The sequence below is a fragment of the Clarias gariepinus genome, chromosome 17 (genome assembly GCF_024256425.1).
Source record: "Clarias gariepinus isolate MV-2021 ecotype Netherlands chromosome 17, CGAR_prim_01v2, whole genome shotgun sequence".
In the NCBI taxonomy this organism is placed as follows: domain Eukaryota; kingdom Metazoa; phylum Chordata; class Actinopteri; order Siluriformes; family Clariidae; genus Clarias; species Clarias gariepinus.
This window is the reverse complement of record NC_071116.1, coordinates 26,926,952-26,941,119: the sequence shown is the minus strand read 5'-3', so window position 1 is coordinate 26,941,119 and position 14,168 is coordinate 26,926,952. Positions and strand designations below refer to the sequence as shown.

The 14,168-nt window shown below is 39.0% G+C and overlaps 2 protein-coding genes across 3 annotated transcripts in view; both read left to right on the top strand.

Moving 5' to 3' along the window:
- The window catches only part of atp8b5b (ATPase phospholipid transporting 8B5b), a 29,162-nt gene extending 25,559 nt beyond the window's left edge, over window positions 1–3,603 (top strand). The window contains exons 25-28 of the mRNA XM_053476311.1: window positions 141–386; window positions 667–805; window positions 1,011–1,141; window positions 1,470–3,603. Coding sequence (XP_053332286.1) covers window positions 141–386; window positions 667–805; window positions 1,011–1,141; window positions 1,470–1,715 — 762 coding nt within the window. The 3' untranslated portion in view covers window positions 1,716–3,603. The remainder of the gene's footprint in view (window positions 1–140; window positions 387–666; window positions 806–1,010; window positions 1,142–1,469) is intronic.
- Window positions 3,604–5,526: 1,923 nt separating this feature from the next.
- LOC128505518 (AP-4 complex accessory subunit RUSC2) lies at window positions 5,527–13,941 on the top strand. Of its 2 annotated transcripts, XM_053475994.1 has the most exons (11): window positions 5,527–5,592; window positions 5,928–7,206; window positions 7,328–7,787; window positions 8,477–9,229; window positions 9,340–9,465; window positions 10,663–10,739; window positions 10,952–11,126; window positions 12,173–12,278; window positions 12,382–12,428; window positions 12,706–13,360; window positions 13,453–13,941. In XM_053475994.1, the coding sequence occupies exons 2-11, from the start codon at window positions 6,013–6,015 to the stop codon at window positions 13,574–13,576; spliced, it is 3,717 nt and encodes a 1,238-aa protein (XP_053331969.1). In that variant the 5' UTR covers window positions 5,527–5,592; window positions 5,928–6,012; the 3' UTR covers window positions 13,577–13,941. The 2 variants fall into 2 exon arrangements, with proteins under 2 accessions (XP_053331969.1, XP_053331970.1); XM_053475995.1 differs by lacking the exon at window positions 5,527–5,592 and having other exon boundaries at window positions 5,903–7,206.
- Window positions 13,942–14,168: the final 227 nt, after the last annotated feature.

Here is a 14,168-nt window from a genome sequence, read left to right as displayed (position 1 = left end):
AATAACTTATTATAATAATACTGTAATTGTGTGCTGTTTTACGGCCCTACTGTACTACCCTGCTGTGTCGCGGCCTTTTTGCAAATACTATGCAATTCATCACATTTAGATTTGATGCATAACTCATGTGTAACTCTCAGGATGTTAACGACCGCTGGAGCCTCCGCTATCCTCAGCTGTACGCACCGGGGCAGCAGAACATGTACTTCAGTATGAAGGCGTTTTTTAAGATCCTGCTCCACAGCTGCTACAGCTCTCTCGTGCTCTTCTTCGTGCCGTACGCCGCCATGTACGACACGGTGCGAGACGACGGCAAAGACATCGCCGACTACCAGTCGTTCGCTCTTCTCGCCCAGACCTGTCTGCTCTTTGCTGTCAACGTGCATGTGAGTGTCTTTATCCATTAAAAGTGGGTAGGACTGCTCGTCCAAAGAGTCACAGTGTGTGTGTTTTTACTGTACGATGTGTTTCGTTTGTATTCTTGACATGGTGAAAAACTGGGCGCGCAAGATATAGGGGTGCCAATACTTTTACACTCGCCAAGGAGATCGAGGACGTGTGTCGGAGTGCTTGAAGTGGAATTGTTGCATCTCAACATATCCGGTTGTGTGTGTGTGTATATATAAAAATAACGTTTGTGTGTGTGTGTGTGTGTGTGTGTTAAAGCTGGGTTTGGACACGTACTACTGGACGGCGGTGAATCAGTTCTTCCTCTGGGGAAGTCTGTCTGTGTACTTTGCCGTCACCTTCACCATGTACAGCAACGGCATGTTCCTCATCTTCACCTCATCCTTCCCTTTTATCGGTAAGTCACCTAGTGCAACGCTTCACATTGTGTGTGTGTGTGTGTGTGTGTTCACATCTTCATGATTGTTAACTGTTCATAAGAGCAAAATGAAATGTTAGCATAAGTGTATAGAAAAAAATGTTACTTAAATTGTACATTATACAATAAACTAGATTTACTTATAATGGTGTGTGTGTGTGTGTGTGTGTGTGCTGTGTTTTAGGCACTGCAAGGAATTCCCTGAACCAGCCCAATGTTTGGCTCACCATCTTCCTCACCACCATCCTGTGCACGCTGCCCGTAATGGCGTTCCGATTCCTGTTCATTCAGCTCCGCCCGACCATCAACGACAAGGTACAGACACGCGCACACACACACACACACACACACACACGATGGCGTCATAAATTCAATCAAGTACAGAGATATTTTAGCCCAAAATCAGGTTGCCTCTGCCAGGAGGTTAAGCCTTCATAGCTTTCACCAGCATGATGTAATGATCTGAGAACTTCCAAAACAGCATGTAAATGGTTGCTGATCACAGAATTGGTGTAACTTTGAAGTATCTTAAATATTTAACCTTCAAGTCAAGTTTCTTATGTCATATGTATATTTAATATGAATTAGAATTCATATTCAAAAGATATGAAGTCCATCTTTATCTCTCTCTCTTCCTCCTCAGGTGCGCTACAAAGTCAAACAAGACAAAGCCGTGCTTCCTCCTCCCACTCGCCGGTTCCCAAAGCGACGCATCAGCACCCGTCGCTCCGGTTACGCTTTCTCGCACGCCCGCGGTTACGGCGACCTCGTGACCTCGGGCGGTTTCCTGCGCCGGCCCTTGAAGAGCCGTGCCGCGCTCTTCCCTTTAGCGGAGTCCCCTGTAGCGGAGAGTTCTCCACAAACATATCGCAACATCACACCCTCCTAACACACCTCGTCCAACACCAGGGGGCGCTCCCACAAACTGTTTGTTTTGGGTTGTTGAAAAAGATTCGCGAAAAATAGTTAAGAAACAGAACAGTTCGCTGTACGTCTAAACGTTTACAAGAAAAGAAGCGATGTACGCTCTGAGCACATTCGTAATATCTATTTCAGGTGTGTAAACTAAATATATATAATGACTTCTTATGACAATTTATTAGAAACAATGTGTTTTTACATATGACAGATGTTCAAGTCAAAGCAGGACTTCTGATTGTGCAGAACAGAGAGTTAAAACTCCTTTATTTCTCTATACAATCCCTTGTTACACTAATGCTAATACCCGTGTTTCACTAACGCTTGGATACCATCAAGATAAAAAGTTTTCTCAGAATACCGCGGCCACGATCCGACTGCCTGCTTCATATCTGAAACACTGGCCTCCCAGGAACTCCTTTAATGGCTTATTCATTTAAAACAAACGTGGCCTGGTTTGATCACCAAAAGTGTTTAGTTTTTGCAGGACAATGCATGACTCCATACTGCCCAACCCAGAAGTCCTGGTTTGACTTGAACACATTATAAACAAATTAAAATTTGCATCTTTGCATCCTTTAGTTAGGGCAACTTCTAGGAACTTTACTTTCTACACTGTTGTAGAGTAAAGAAAAGCCTTTAAATTTTAAAACAGTTGTTCCTTTGTGCCTTTATAAAAACTCTTCTCAAGATGTTTCAGGGGAAATGAGCGACCAAAAAAAAGTGTTGTGATGGTGTGAATTAAAGCTGTAAAATTAATTCAGAGAGAAATTTCACAACTTGGCAAACTCTGGTATAAAGCTATTAAATTTCAGCGACTAATGCCTTCCAAGCGGTGCGACAGAACAGTTGGGATCTCTAAAATATCACAGCCATTAATATCCAGGAGTCCAAAAGGGCAAAACTGGCCATGTCCTCTGGGTGTGAGCAAAGGTGTCATGTGTCTCCAATTTCAATCACAGCAACACCACCTAGTTATGAGTGTATGCAACTGTACAGTAGAAGAGTTATAGCTGCTATTCAGTGTGCATCTCACTGTTGATGAGACTACATCAGGTCTTCCTGTCTGAGGTTAACTGTGCATGGTTTGCATCATTTGAGTGTACACTACACACCTGGAATTGAACTTTTGACGGTGTACTGTTTGCATTTTTTTGTGTGGGTGAATTTGATAACTAATGCATTGTACGCACGGGTTTAGAGACGCATTTTAGAAAAGCTTCACAAGCACAATTAGTGGACCAAGACAAATAAATATTCCCCAGTTAAGCATCTCCATGTTGTAAAAAAATATGCAAATGAAATCTTTAATTTTATATAACGTTCTACATTTTTAGTCAAATGCTGATTCAGATGCTGATCCAGGATTTGTTTATCGTATTTAGAAAGAAATGTTTGACATAAAATGTATTGAATACTTATTTAATAACCAAAGTTTCTTTTATGGTTGAACCAAGCCTTTGATTCTTGCCTTTTGATTATTGGGTTAACGTTGATGCGCTAGTGTCCTGCAGAGGTGGAAAGTGAAAATCTCTAGGTTAGTACTTTTGTATTTTTTCTCAAGTAGAAATGTAAATGCAGGATTTCTACTTTCACTTGAGTAAAATTCTATAGAGGATTCCGCTACACTTACTCAAGCGCAGGATTTATGTTCTTTGTCCACCACTATTGTCCTGTCTCAGGTATGATTATGGCAGGTGAAATGTTAAAACCTGTGGCGTTTAAGGCCCGTAGTCTCACCCCATCTCTGCAGCTATGAACATTTGATAAGATAAAATAAAACTACACCTATGTGGAATGTTTTTTGTTTTTTTTAATTACCATCAGTGAGGGTTGTCATATTTGTGTTTTAGTCTTTAATTAGGCAGAAAAAAGTCTGTGTTCGTTTGGACGTATTTTTCTAATGTTGAGTTAATAAGTAAAAAAAAATGTGTTTATGATTGCTATTTTAAGCCTTTTCTATTAGTTTTGTTATAAAATTTTTTAGAACTTAGGAAGTTTAAAGCTAATCGACTTCCTTTGGGTCGATACCAGCAAAGTAAATAAATGCGTATAAATAAATATTTTTTAAAAAGGTAAATTGGATATCAGGGGGAAAAAAATAATTTGATTCCATGCTGTAAAAACAAAAAAGGAAATTAAGTTTTTTTTGTTTGGTTTTGTAAGTGTAAAAGTTTACATATAAATAAACTTGATTTCATTTTTAAATTGTTTGCTTTATTAATTTTTTTTTTATTGTGTGTATGGTTTACAAATACAAAATCATTACATGGGCTCCAGGCCGCCTCAGCCAGGATCATCATTCACGGAGGTACATTCTTCTTTTAATGATTTACGCTTGATTAAACCTCATGCTTTTTTTTCCCCCAAATGAATGACTTATTAGATATTGATATTGACAGTATAGTGATGCAAATGCAAACGAGTAAAAGAAGTCCGTACCTCTGTGAATGACGATCTGGACCGAGGTGGCTCGGTGCCCAATGCAGTCGTTCCCATGAACATTCATGATAGTGGAATGCTTTATCCTTAAAAATCGACGTATAACTTGTTGCAAACTTGCGGAAGAGACGCATCTGTCCATGGGAACTGAACTCATAAAGTAATCATTCACCAACACCACTTGCACACTTCAGGAGTTATTGCCACATCCCACGTACAGTCCTGACCTCGCTCCATATCAATTCCACATGTTTGGGCCATTAATGGAGTTCCTGGCAGGCCAGCGTTTCAGACATGAACGCCGATAAACTGAGAAAACGTTCTTCCTAGATGGTATCCAAGCACTAGTGAAATACTGGGATAAGTGCATTAGTGTAGCATTAGTGTAAGTGGGATAAGTGCATCAGTTATAAGAAGTAATTCTTATAGATTATACAGTAAATCATATATAGACAACTTTTGACTTGAACACCCTTCGTACAGTAGGTCTTGTCTTTGTATCCTGCACTTAAAGCGCACCTATTGCACTGCTAAAAAAATTTCTAAGGAGTAAATTTATCTTGGATTCTGTCAAGTTTTTCTAGCATTTCCTAATATAACAGGAATTACGACAAACTAAATATACTGTATGATCATTAAGCATCTTTTAGTCCTTTAAAGGTTGATATAGTTGTGTTCTATATAAGATTTGAAGCATTTACAGTATGTCTAGAACAAAGCAAATTTATTCCTGAATATTTTAACAAAAGGGGAAACTAATTTTACATTTCATTTATAATAATCTTGTAATAAGAAATATATAAAAACATATTCAGGGTATATTTTAATGTGTAGAATGTTACTGTAATTAGACAACATGACAGATAATTAAACATATTTATTAAGTTTAATAAGATTAATAAACCCACAGTAATTATCACATACAATTTCTTAATGTTATTTCTGTCTGATTTGCCCTCCCCACTTCCATACTGATAAATCTGTACTCTAAGGCGTTTGAATTAAAATGAATGCTGCCTGAAACAGTCGTTTTTATTAATTATCAAAGTCTAAATCTAAGTGTGTTTCCTGGAACAGAGCTATCCAGAGTTTTCTGTCCCGAGTCCTGTGACATGACGGCTGTGTGAGTCAGCATTTCGGTTCCCCCTGCCGAGAGTCGACGGAGCTCTGCCTTCTGCATGAGCCTCAGCAAATCAGTGAGCCTCTTTTAGAGACATCACTGGCGCTGTTGCCATAGGAGTATGGAGGGTGCAGAACCACTGTGCTAAGAATGAGACGGAGAGGGAGGGAGAGGGTGGAGAAACAGAGACTGGAGAGAGGAACAGTGAGTGGGGGGAGTGAGAAAGAGAAGGAAGTCTGATGGAAACTAATCATGCTGTCACTTTGTTTTTAATGGCTTTCTTTTGGTAAGTGAACATTTCAATACGATATGAGTGTTCAGAGTTGTGCGCATGGGTGTGTGAGTGATGGGGGGGAATGTTTGGCGTTTATGCCGGAGACTCCTTGGGTTGTTGACTCTCAGTTTGTGGATGGAGCTTAATGGCGAGATGAGATTTGATCCAATCGTCAATTTTACTCTGATTTAAACCCAACATTTTGTATTGCATCTAAGGTGAAAATGTTGCAGCAGAATCATTCAATGTCTTTTTTTTATTTGTATAGGGAATCTTTGTATGCAGAATACCAAATTAGACTTCCTATAATATCAAATGACATATTTAATACCATTATTGTTTATTAGGTATTCCTGGAGGTGCAGCATGATGTAAAGTTACGGCATCATTATCTGATCTCTTTCTACTTACTTCTGACTGTTCCTTCAAAAAATGGCTACATCTGATTCACGGTCCGGTGAGACCATAATTGTCCGCCACATGCCTGTTCATGTTGATTCTGTAGGCAGTGATAATTTCACCGCAGGATCGAGACTAAGACGGCCCTGCTCTTTAAGTCTGACTCACAGTATCTCACTGCCTGAAAGGGAACACCTTCCAAATGAAACACTAAATGGTGACTTCCACTGTCATACCGGCAAGTCCAGTGTCAAGGAAAGAGCCGGAATCTCAGATCCGTGTTCTGGAAACACAAGAGGATATGACTCAACAACTCTGTTTCGTCATGAACTGTTTGCTCTTAAGTCAGAAGTTAATGAGGCCGATGAGAATTGTGATACATATGCAAACAACCTGCAAAAGCACTGGAAAGCATACTCAATATGTCAGCGTGGAAATTTAAACAGGACCAAGGATAAGAACCTGAGGTATGCCACAAATCCTTGGTCACTTCGTTGTAGGCAGGGCAATGGCAGTAACACAGCATGCAACCATAATATTAAAATTCTGGAGCGTTTTCAGACAGATGAACAAATTCCATCAGACTCAGGTCTGCAACTTTGCAGAGATAATGAAGACACACCTATTTTCATGGACTGTGAGGAGCACGACTGGGCTGATCAGTATGTTCCAAACATAACTAATGCCATCTCCGATTGTGAGTCTTTGAATCAAAACCAGACTGATTATATCAGTGATTCTTCTTGCAACAGCTCAGATGGAGTGCTGGTAAATTTCAGTGCTATTTTTAACAAAACTAATAATGCGGTCCCTGCAACGCCATATGACCTGGACAGTCCTGCCAAGAAGTCCCAAGCATCAGGGTCCATGCAGCATGATGATGGTTTAGAACTGAATCCATGCTGGTCTAGTTCTGGAGTTGATCCAAATTGTAACATCTACCAAGCTGACTGCCATCTCAGTTACCCAGCTGGTTTATCATCTCAGGAGATTTCCGGTCTCAGCCCTTGTCAAGGTCAGCTGACCACTTACACCAACAATTATTACAAGCTGGTAACCTGTGACCTCTCATCTCAGTCTGCCAATAGTCCTGCATGGTCATCTTTAACAAGCTGCTCAGAAGCTCACAGCAATGGAAGCATGACTCCACCCACAGAATACTTTCTCTTCGAAAAACCAGAGACAGAATACAGGGACGAGGTTAAACCCCACGAAAGGGACATTCAGGTACAGTAATAATAATATTGTAAAAGGTGTTGATTTTCTGTCTTTTTAATTTTTCTCTAAAAGTGGTCCCAAGTGTCTTAAGTTGTCCCAGTTTGTATAAATATATATTCTTCTTTCCCAGGCTGATGAGGACACAGAACTGAAGAGAAGCAAGGGGACCAGGAAAATTTCAAAGAGGCTAAACAAAAGAAAAACTCACACCAAATCACATCACGACAAGTGCAAAGATGTAGAAACCAATAGCCATAAGCACATCAGTGTAACACGACTATCTCAGAGCTGGAACAACAAACCATGTCTAGAATTTACCACACAGGCAGGACTGCACCGTGTGCTGAGCTGTCCAAGCCAGATAAGTACATCCTCGCATGCACTGAAGCAGCATAAAATCACATTTGCAGAGCTTGCACGATACAGGAAGAATGGAAAAAGTCCATCAGTGGTGAAAAACAGCAAGGAAGACATTGCATCATTTCAAATTGAAGATGCTTTGGAACAAAAAGTAAACTTTATTACAAGCAGGACTGAAAAAGAATCTGGAAGATCTACAAACTCTGAAACTCCTGATATACCTCCACTGGGTGAGCACACCAAAATTGTTATTAAATTGAAGTATTGAATGATTTATTAGGACAGTTAGTGGTGCAATGGGTAGCCCTGCCACCTTAACGCTCCAGGGTTTGGTTCTGAGATACCCCTGTTACTTCTATGGCACATGTTTTTTTAGAGTAACTTACGGAAGTGCTTTGAAGTCTCCATCAGAAAATCCATCCAGATACTCTTTTTTTGTTAATTCAAGTACTTCAGAGAAAGGTAGGTCTTTAGACATCATGTGAAGACTGCCAGAAACTCAGCTGTCACACACCTAGAGAAGGTTCATTACACTGTACCATCAAGGTGCCAGAACAGAAAAGAGGTTGTTTTTTTTGGCTTTGTAGGCAATCTTCAGTGTTTTAGATCAGATGCAGAAAGCTATAGGATACCAGTGGAGGCCAGAAAGTAATGCAGTGGCATGGTATCACTTTGCACCCAGAATAAGCTTCAAATCCATCGATCCTAACAATAATGAACCACTTGATATAACTATTACCTGACTCTTTTTGGATGCATATTAATGGAAAGTATACTTTACTTTCCTACACCAGGAGAAGGGCTTCCAACAAACAAGGATTAATAAAGACTAGTATCCTTGATTTATTTTTTAAAACTTAAACAGAGTTAATAATGTAAAGTTTTTTATTGTTTTTTTTTTTTTTTTTTGCTTATGCAGGAGTTCCTGAATCTAGCCTAGACGTGGCACACAACACTAAACCACAAAGACCTACCTCTCTACCCATCCAACCCTTTGTCCTTGAACCACCATCATTAAAGCAATCCAGCAAAGCCCTAGGCTCCCTGATAGACCATTACATGAGCCACAAACATAGTGCATCCAAAATAACTGACCTGTCCAGCCACTTAGCACCCGTAACTTTGGACGCCTATTCTTCTATTCATCTGAAGGTCGCTTCATGCTCTGATACCTGTTCGACCTGTACCCCAACCCCGATTGAACCTTACATTCGTCCCCATTGGGCTCCACCAAGCCCACTCTTCTTCCAGGGTCATGCAGACATTAAATACAGAAGTCCAAAGACCATAGAACCTAGTCTGTGTGATAGCACCACAGGAACCACTAATACCTGCTTGGTGCAAATTAATCCATCCATTACACCACATGTGGCTAATCAGGAAAAAACCTCTGTCAAATCTTTTCCTAATGAACATTTTCAAAACTTCCTTCCTGAGCAAGCTAGCTCACATCAGACACCTCAGAAATGTCTAGAATCAGAACTAAGACTTAAAGTTTATCCTTATTATAGTTCGTCTCCAGCCACTACCTCAGTAACATTCCTGACCTCTGACACATCATATACACTTCCTGGTGCTGGACGATCCAACTCAGACGCTGTTCATCAAGTACGCACTACTGAGGAGCTCAACACTGCTGCCATTTACAGTTTTGGACCAAAAACAATATTCTGTATGATTTGATTTACATTTTTTAAAAGATGCAATCTTTTTGGATTTGTTTATAACAAGTTCAGCTACATTGCCGATGGTAATTTCAGGTATCCTGCTATGTACGTACAGGCTACTTGGGGAAAGAACATCAGCATGGTGACTCATCCACTCTGGCTGATAGACCGCCTGAAGAGTTCTGCTCATCACCAGATCCCTCCACTTCGTTTCATTCTATTGATCTGCTGCAGAGGAAAGGTGAGATGAGATAACATTGCTTTCCTGATGGGCGTGTGATCTCTTCTCTGCTGACATCCATAGAATGTATGCAATTTTAAACATCCTGTACAGAATAATAATAATAATAATAATAATGAATAAATGTTATTATGGTTCAAAATAAACATTTGATACATAGTTCAGACTACTCCTTTTTTTTTTTTACACAAATGTTTAAGTCTCCCCAGTGGAATTAGTTAAAATGGTAGAGTGCTTGTTTAGCTTACTTGTTATTGTAGCTTGTATATTAGAGGCAGTGGTCAGTCTGAATTACTGATCAGAAGGTCATTGGTTCAAGGCCCAGCTCCACCAAGTTACCACCATTGGGCATAATGGGATGGAAAATCAAGGAGATGTCAGTTGTTAATGAAGTAAAATTGTAATAATTGGAAAATTGCCTTAATATGGATGGAGTAAAACTTTCTTGGAAGAACTGTTATAGGAAATGAATCAAATGTGGTATCAGTATGACACTATTGAGTATTGATATTGTGTACGGTTTTTCTAAAACAACTCACCTTCAAGTGTTTAATTCCTTGCATAATGGCCATCATTGAACACTGACACTAATTCAGTTTGCATATATAATTAAACCCTGTGCTGTTTAAGATCAAAGCATAGATTTAATTCCATTGCACCTGAGAGCTTTTTGTTGTAATTACCTTTGTTGCACTGATGCGTTATATTATTGAGCTAGTTTTTTGCCTGACAGATACACAGACACATATTTCTCTGCAGTCTCTGGTCTGCGCTTCCCTGTAGGTGCTTGTGACCTACTTTTTAATTCACCCTGTCTTGGACTGTCTCATGCACCATGTATGATGTGCAAGTGTGTGTGTGAGATATACAGTAGCGGACACACTAATACTCTATGACTCTTTTCCCCTTCAGCTTCCTGGATGTGTCCTATCACCGTACTGTGCTTGAAGTCTTCCATAAATGTCAATCACTTTTATGCTTTAATTTATGAGAAGCTTCATCACGAGTCCCGGTTGGAAATATAGGCCTCTTATACTGTATATAGATAAGTAATAATATTAAATGTTAAATATTAAACAGAATTTCATACAGATTTCATGTATTATTAGGTAACCTATTTTTTCATAGAGGTAAAAGTCTTCTGAGCAAAATTACAGTCCTCTCACTCTGTCTCGCTCTTTGATTTCCCTCCTTTAGACATGCTGAAATCTTTAAGCGCAGCAGTGGATTTGATCACAGCCCACTTCAGCTCCAGCTCAGACCCTAATGAGAAGGTAGTATCATCAGAACAGTGATTAAACACCGCAGAGTCTCTCAAAACCTCAAGCATGAATTTAAATTAACACAGGTTACAGCAATACAAAACGAGTTCCTGCTAACATCCAATTATCATCTCAGTCTAGCAGTTAATTAAACATGATGATAAAAGGAAAAGTTCCATATGACTCTATATACAGTAATAGTCTGTGTTGTTATCTGATTACAGTTTAGACTGGGAAACAGCTTACTGTGTCCCCGAATCAGCCAACTGGTCCTAGATCAGCTTTGCCCTGCTATCCGGGACGTTCTCCAGGACGGACTGAGGCCCTTCAAGCTGGATTTGATTGTTGGACAGCGGAGTAATAAGCCATGGAGCGTGGTGGAGGCAGCGACGCAGCCAGGTCTGGGAACATGAGTCAGTCTTAAAGCTGTCTTGCATGCTGTTATTTTATGGAAGGAACATTCACCTTCAAAAAATGAAATACACTTTAAAAAGCATTACTTTTTCGTTGTTTTTATTAATAAAAATATCTTATTCACAAAAGTAATTCATTTAAATAAAAGGCAGAAATCTAAAACATAAAAGAGAAAACCATCTCAAAGCGGCAAAGAGCTGAGCATGCATAGTTATGAAATATTTAAGTTATTATAGAGCATCACACACCTTGTACGCTGTTCACGCTAAGTTGTACTTTCATCGTCGGCCAAATACAGTTCCTGTTCGGTAATAGGAAAGTGAACCACACATCGGACTTAAGAACAAATCCAACTTAAAAACATGCTCCTGAAAAGGAACCCATTTGTAAGTCGGGGATTACCTGTAGATTGGATAAAAATGAAGTTTTGTCTTAAAACGACTCCAGTGCATTAAAATTCACTTATACCACTTCAGCGCTGTTAATTCAGCTGTAAAAATATAAACTAATCCTAGTAAAAAAATATTAAGCTTTTCTAATTAATATCTCTTGGTACAGGGGTTTGTTTACATTGAGCAAGTAATTTATTAGTATCTTTTAAAATAGATGATTAAATTTGACAGAAACTGTTAATAACATTGTTTTTACTCCACATTTTGATTTTAGTTATGGTGCACAAAACTTCAGGGAGATATCTAAGTACTGCAAAAATTTCATTCAATTCTGTCCAGCGTTCGATTTAAGACGCGCCCATAGATTGATGCAAGTGCAGTACACCAACAAAACTTGTGGTTTATAATCTGGCACAAAACTGCTTATAACTTTCCTTTTATCCAACATTTTTATTTGATCTATAGTGCAAGTTTAACTTCAGGCAAATTCCTAAGAACTGGCAAAGTTTCCATAGATGTGAGACTGGATTTAAGTCCTCCAATGTATGAAACGTAAAGATATCATTGAAAAAGCGAGTTCTAAAAAAAAAAAAAAAAAAAACGTTCTGTTATTTATATAGAAGATGTATATTTTTCCAGGTCCGTCCACCCGCATGCTGCACAGTCTGGTCTCAGTTGTTAAGAAGTGCTCCATGTTGACCAACCACAGTATGAGGCTTAACGCCTTCTTCTTAGGTCTACTGAAGTGAGTCTAACTACATAACTTATATCTAACTTTTAATACAAATGAAATAAATAGTTCTGGAATAATAATAATAATAATAATAATAATAATATTGTTTCCCCAGCTTGTCTGTTTTGGAGTCTTGGTTTTGCCACTTGCACACCTGTGAAGGTAAGAGTTTACAACTTGATCTTTAGATTACCAAGCTGCATATACAGTACTGTGCAAAAGTCTTAAGCTAATTGTCATCTTATTTCTTTATATTTTGATTCCAAAGCTTTAAACTTTTTTGTTTTTTTAATGTAGTTTTGAGAAAAAGTGAAATTGAATATTTAATATTCATATTAAACTGAATATTAAAAATTAAGGAGGCTAAAGATTTTCCACCGTCCTGTATACAATAAAGAGCTTTCAAATGTGTAATTTTGCATTTATTATTTTCTCTTAGATGTGATTGCGGAGTATTACCACCCCTGGGCATTTCTGGCTTTGTCCCAGGATCCGTCGTGTAAATCTTTGTTTCAGGAGTTCCTCCTCCTGATGCAGCCCTTGTCAGAGTTGCCCTTTGACCTCCACTTGCTTTCCGAGTCAAGGCTCCAGAGAAGAACGCAGCAAAACCAGTCATCCTTCCAACGTTCAAGGTTTTTCGCGCTGTCTGGATACTCATTCCTAAGGACGATAAACTGGCAGAACAGTGATGGACAACTGGAAAAATCTAAATTAAAGGCGAAAAAAGACCCATGCATTTCATCCCAGACAGAAACCCGTAGCACTAACATGAACAAGATCCTCCAAAGCTGTGCAGGTTCGATTTCCAAACCGTCAACGCGAGAGCTGGAGCTGAAATCAGATTGTTTAAAAAAGAATCATGCCGGATGGTGGCTTAGCCAGACTCCCATTACAGAACGTGTAATGGAGGCAGATCGCTCTGACACTGTTCCTCATGTACAAAATGATGAGACTTTGGTGGAAAAAGGAGAGAGAACAAGAGCTGATGAGGTGAAACCTTCGCTGCGCTGGGCCAGATTATTTGGTTCTGGGGCTGGCGTTCCAGTGGCAGTGAAAGAGGCACAACAAAGCATCAAGCAGAACCAGAAAATCAGGTCAGTACCAAGAGCAGGTTAGCTTCAGTCATAGAAATCTGCAGTACACGTTCACCTACAACTACATATCAAGATATTTTTCTTTTCTCCAGGCCGCCTTCACAATGGCTCCAGCTTGGAGTATCAAAAATGGACCAGCTGGCCCAGTCTGTGTGGAGCAAAGAGATGAGCAGAACCTTATGTCTTCTACAACAACGACCCAAACTCAAGCAGTGAGAACTGCTGGACTAGATACATGGACTAGAAGTGTGAAGAAAAGCATCACCTAGAAGCACAATGAACCTAAACTGGTATTCTACTGCTGTTTGTCCTATAAAATAGTCCAAAATCTACTGTAGCATAGCAGAATCTCCTGTCAGTATTAAAGCATATCAGTTATGTAGTCCTAATCTGCTGCCTGTATTAACCTGAAATGTTCTGGAAATGTCTAAATGGGATTGTACACATTATGTAACTTTAGCCTAATCTTATATGAGTATTTCAAAGCAGAGATTTTGTATATAGAAGACATTTAGAAAATGTGTATATTGTAATATTCACTTATTGTATACTACTGTCAATGCACTGCTAGTGCATAATTAACACATACAACATACAACCATTAACTGTATAACTTTTAATGGTTAAGCTGTAATAGGTGAAGTAGAATTAATTCATTGACATCCAAGAGCCATTCAAAACTTGATGCGTTAGTGGAAAACCAAGTGAAATAAGTATATATATATATAAAATTTTATTTTAAGAAAAGCGAGCCACTTTCAGTTTGGTTTTTAAAGCAACCTGTGCTAAGAGGAATCATAAATTAAGG

What these genes read in the sequence shown, in the direction of transcription:
- LOC128505518 (XM_053475994.1), top strand. Translation starts at nt 6,013, where the DNA reads ATGGCTACATCTGATTCACGGTCCGGTGAGACCATAATTGTCCGCCAC. An exon ending in GCTCAGACCCTAATGAGAAG is followed by an intron (nt 10,740 to 10,951) that starts GTAGTATCATCA and finishes ATCTGATTACAG; the next exon opens with TTTAGACTGGGAAACAGCTT. An exon ending in AAGCAGAACCAGAAAATCAG is followed by an intron (nt 13,361 to 13,452) that starts GTCAGTACCAAG and finishes TCTTTTCTCCAG; the next exon opens with GCCGCCTTCACAATGGCTCC.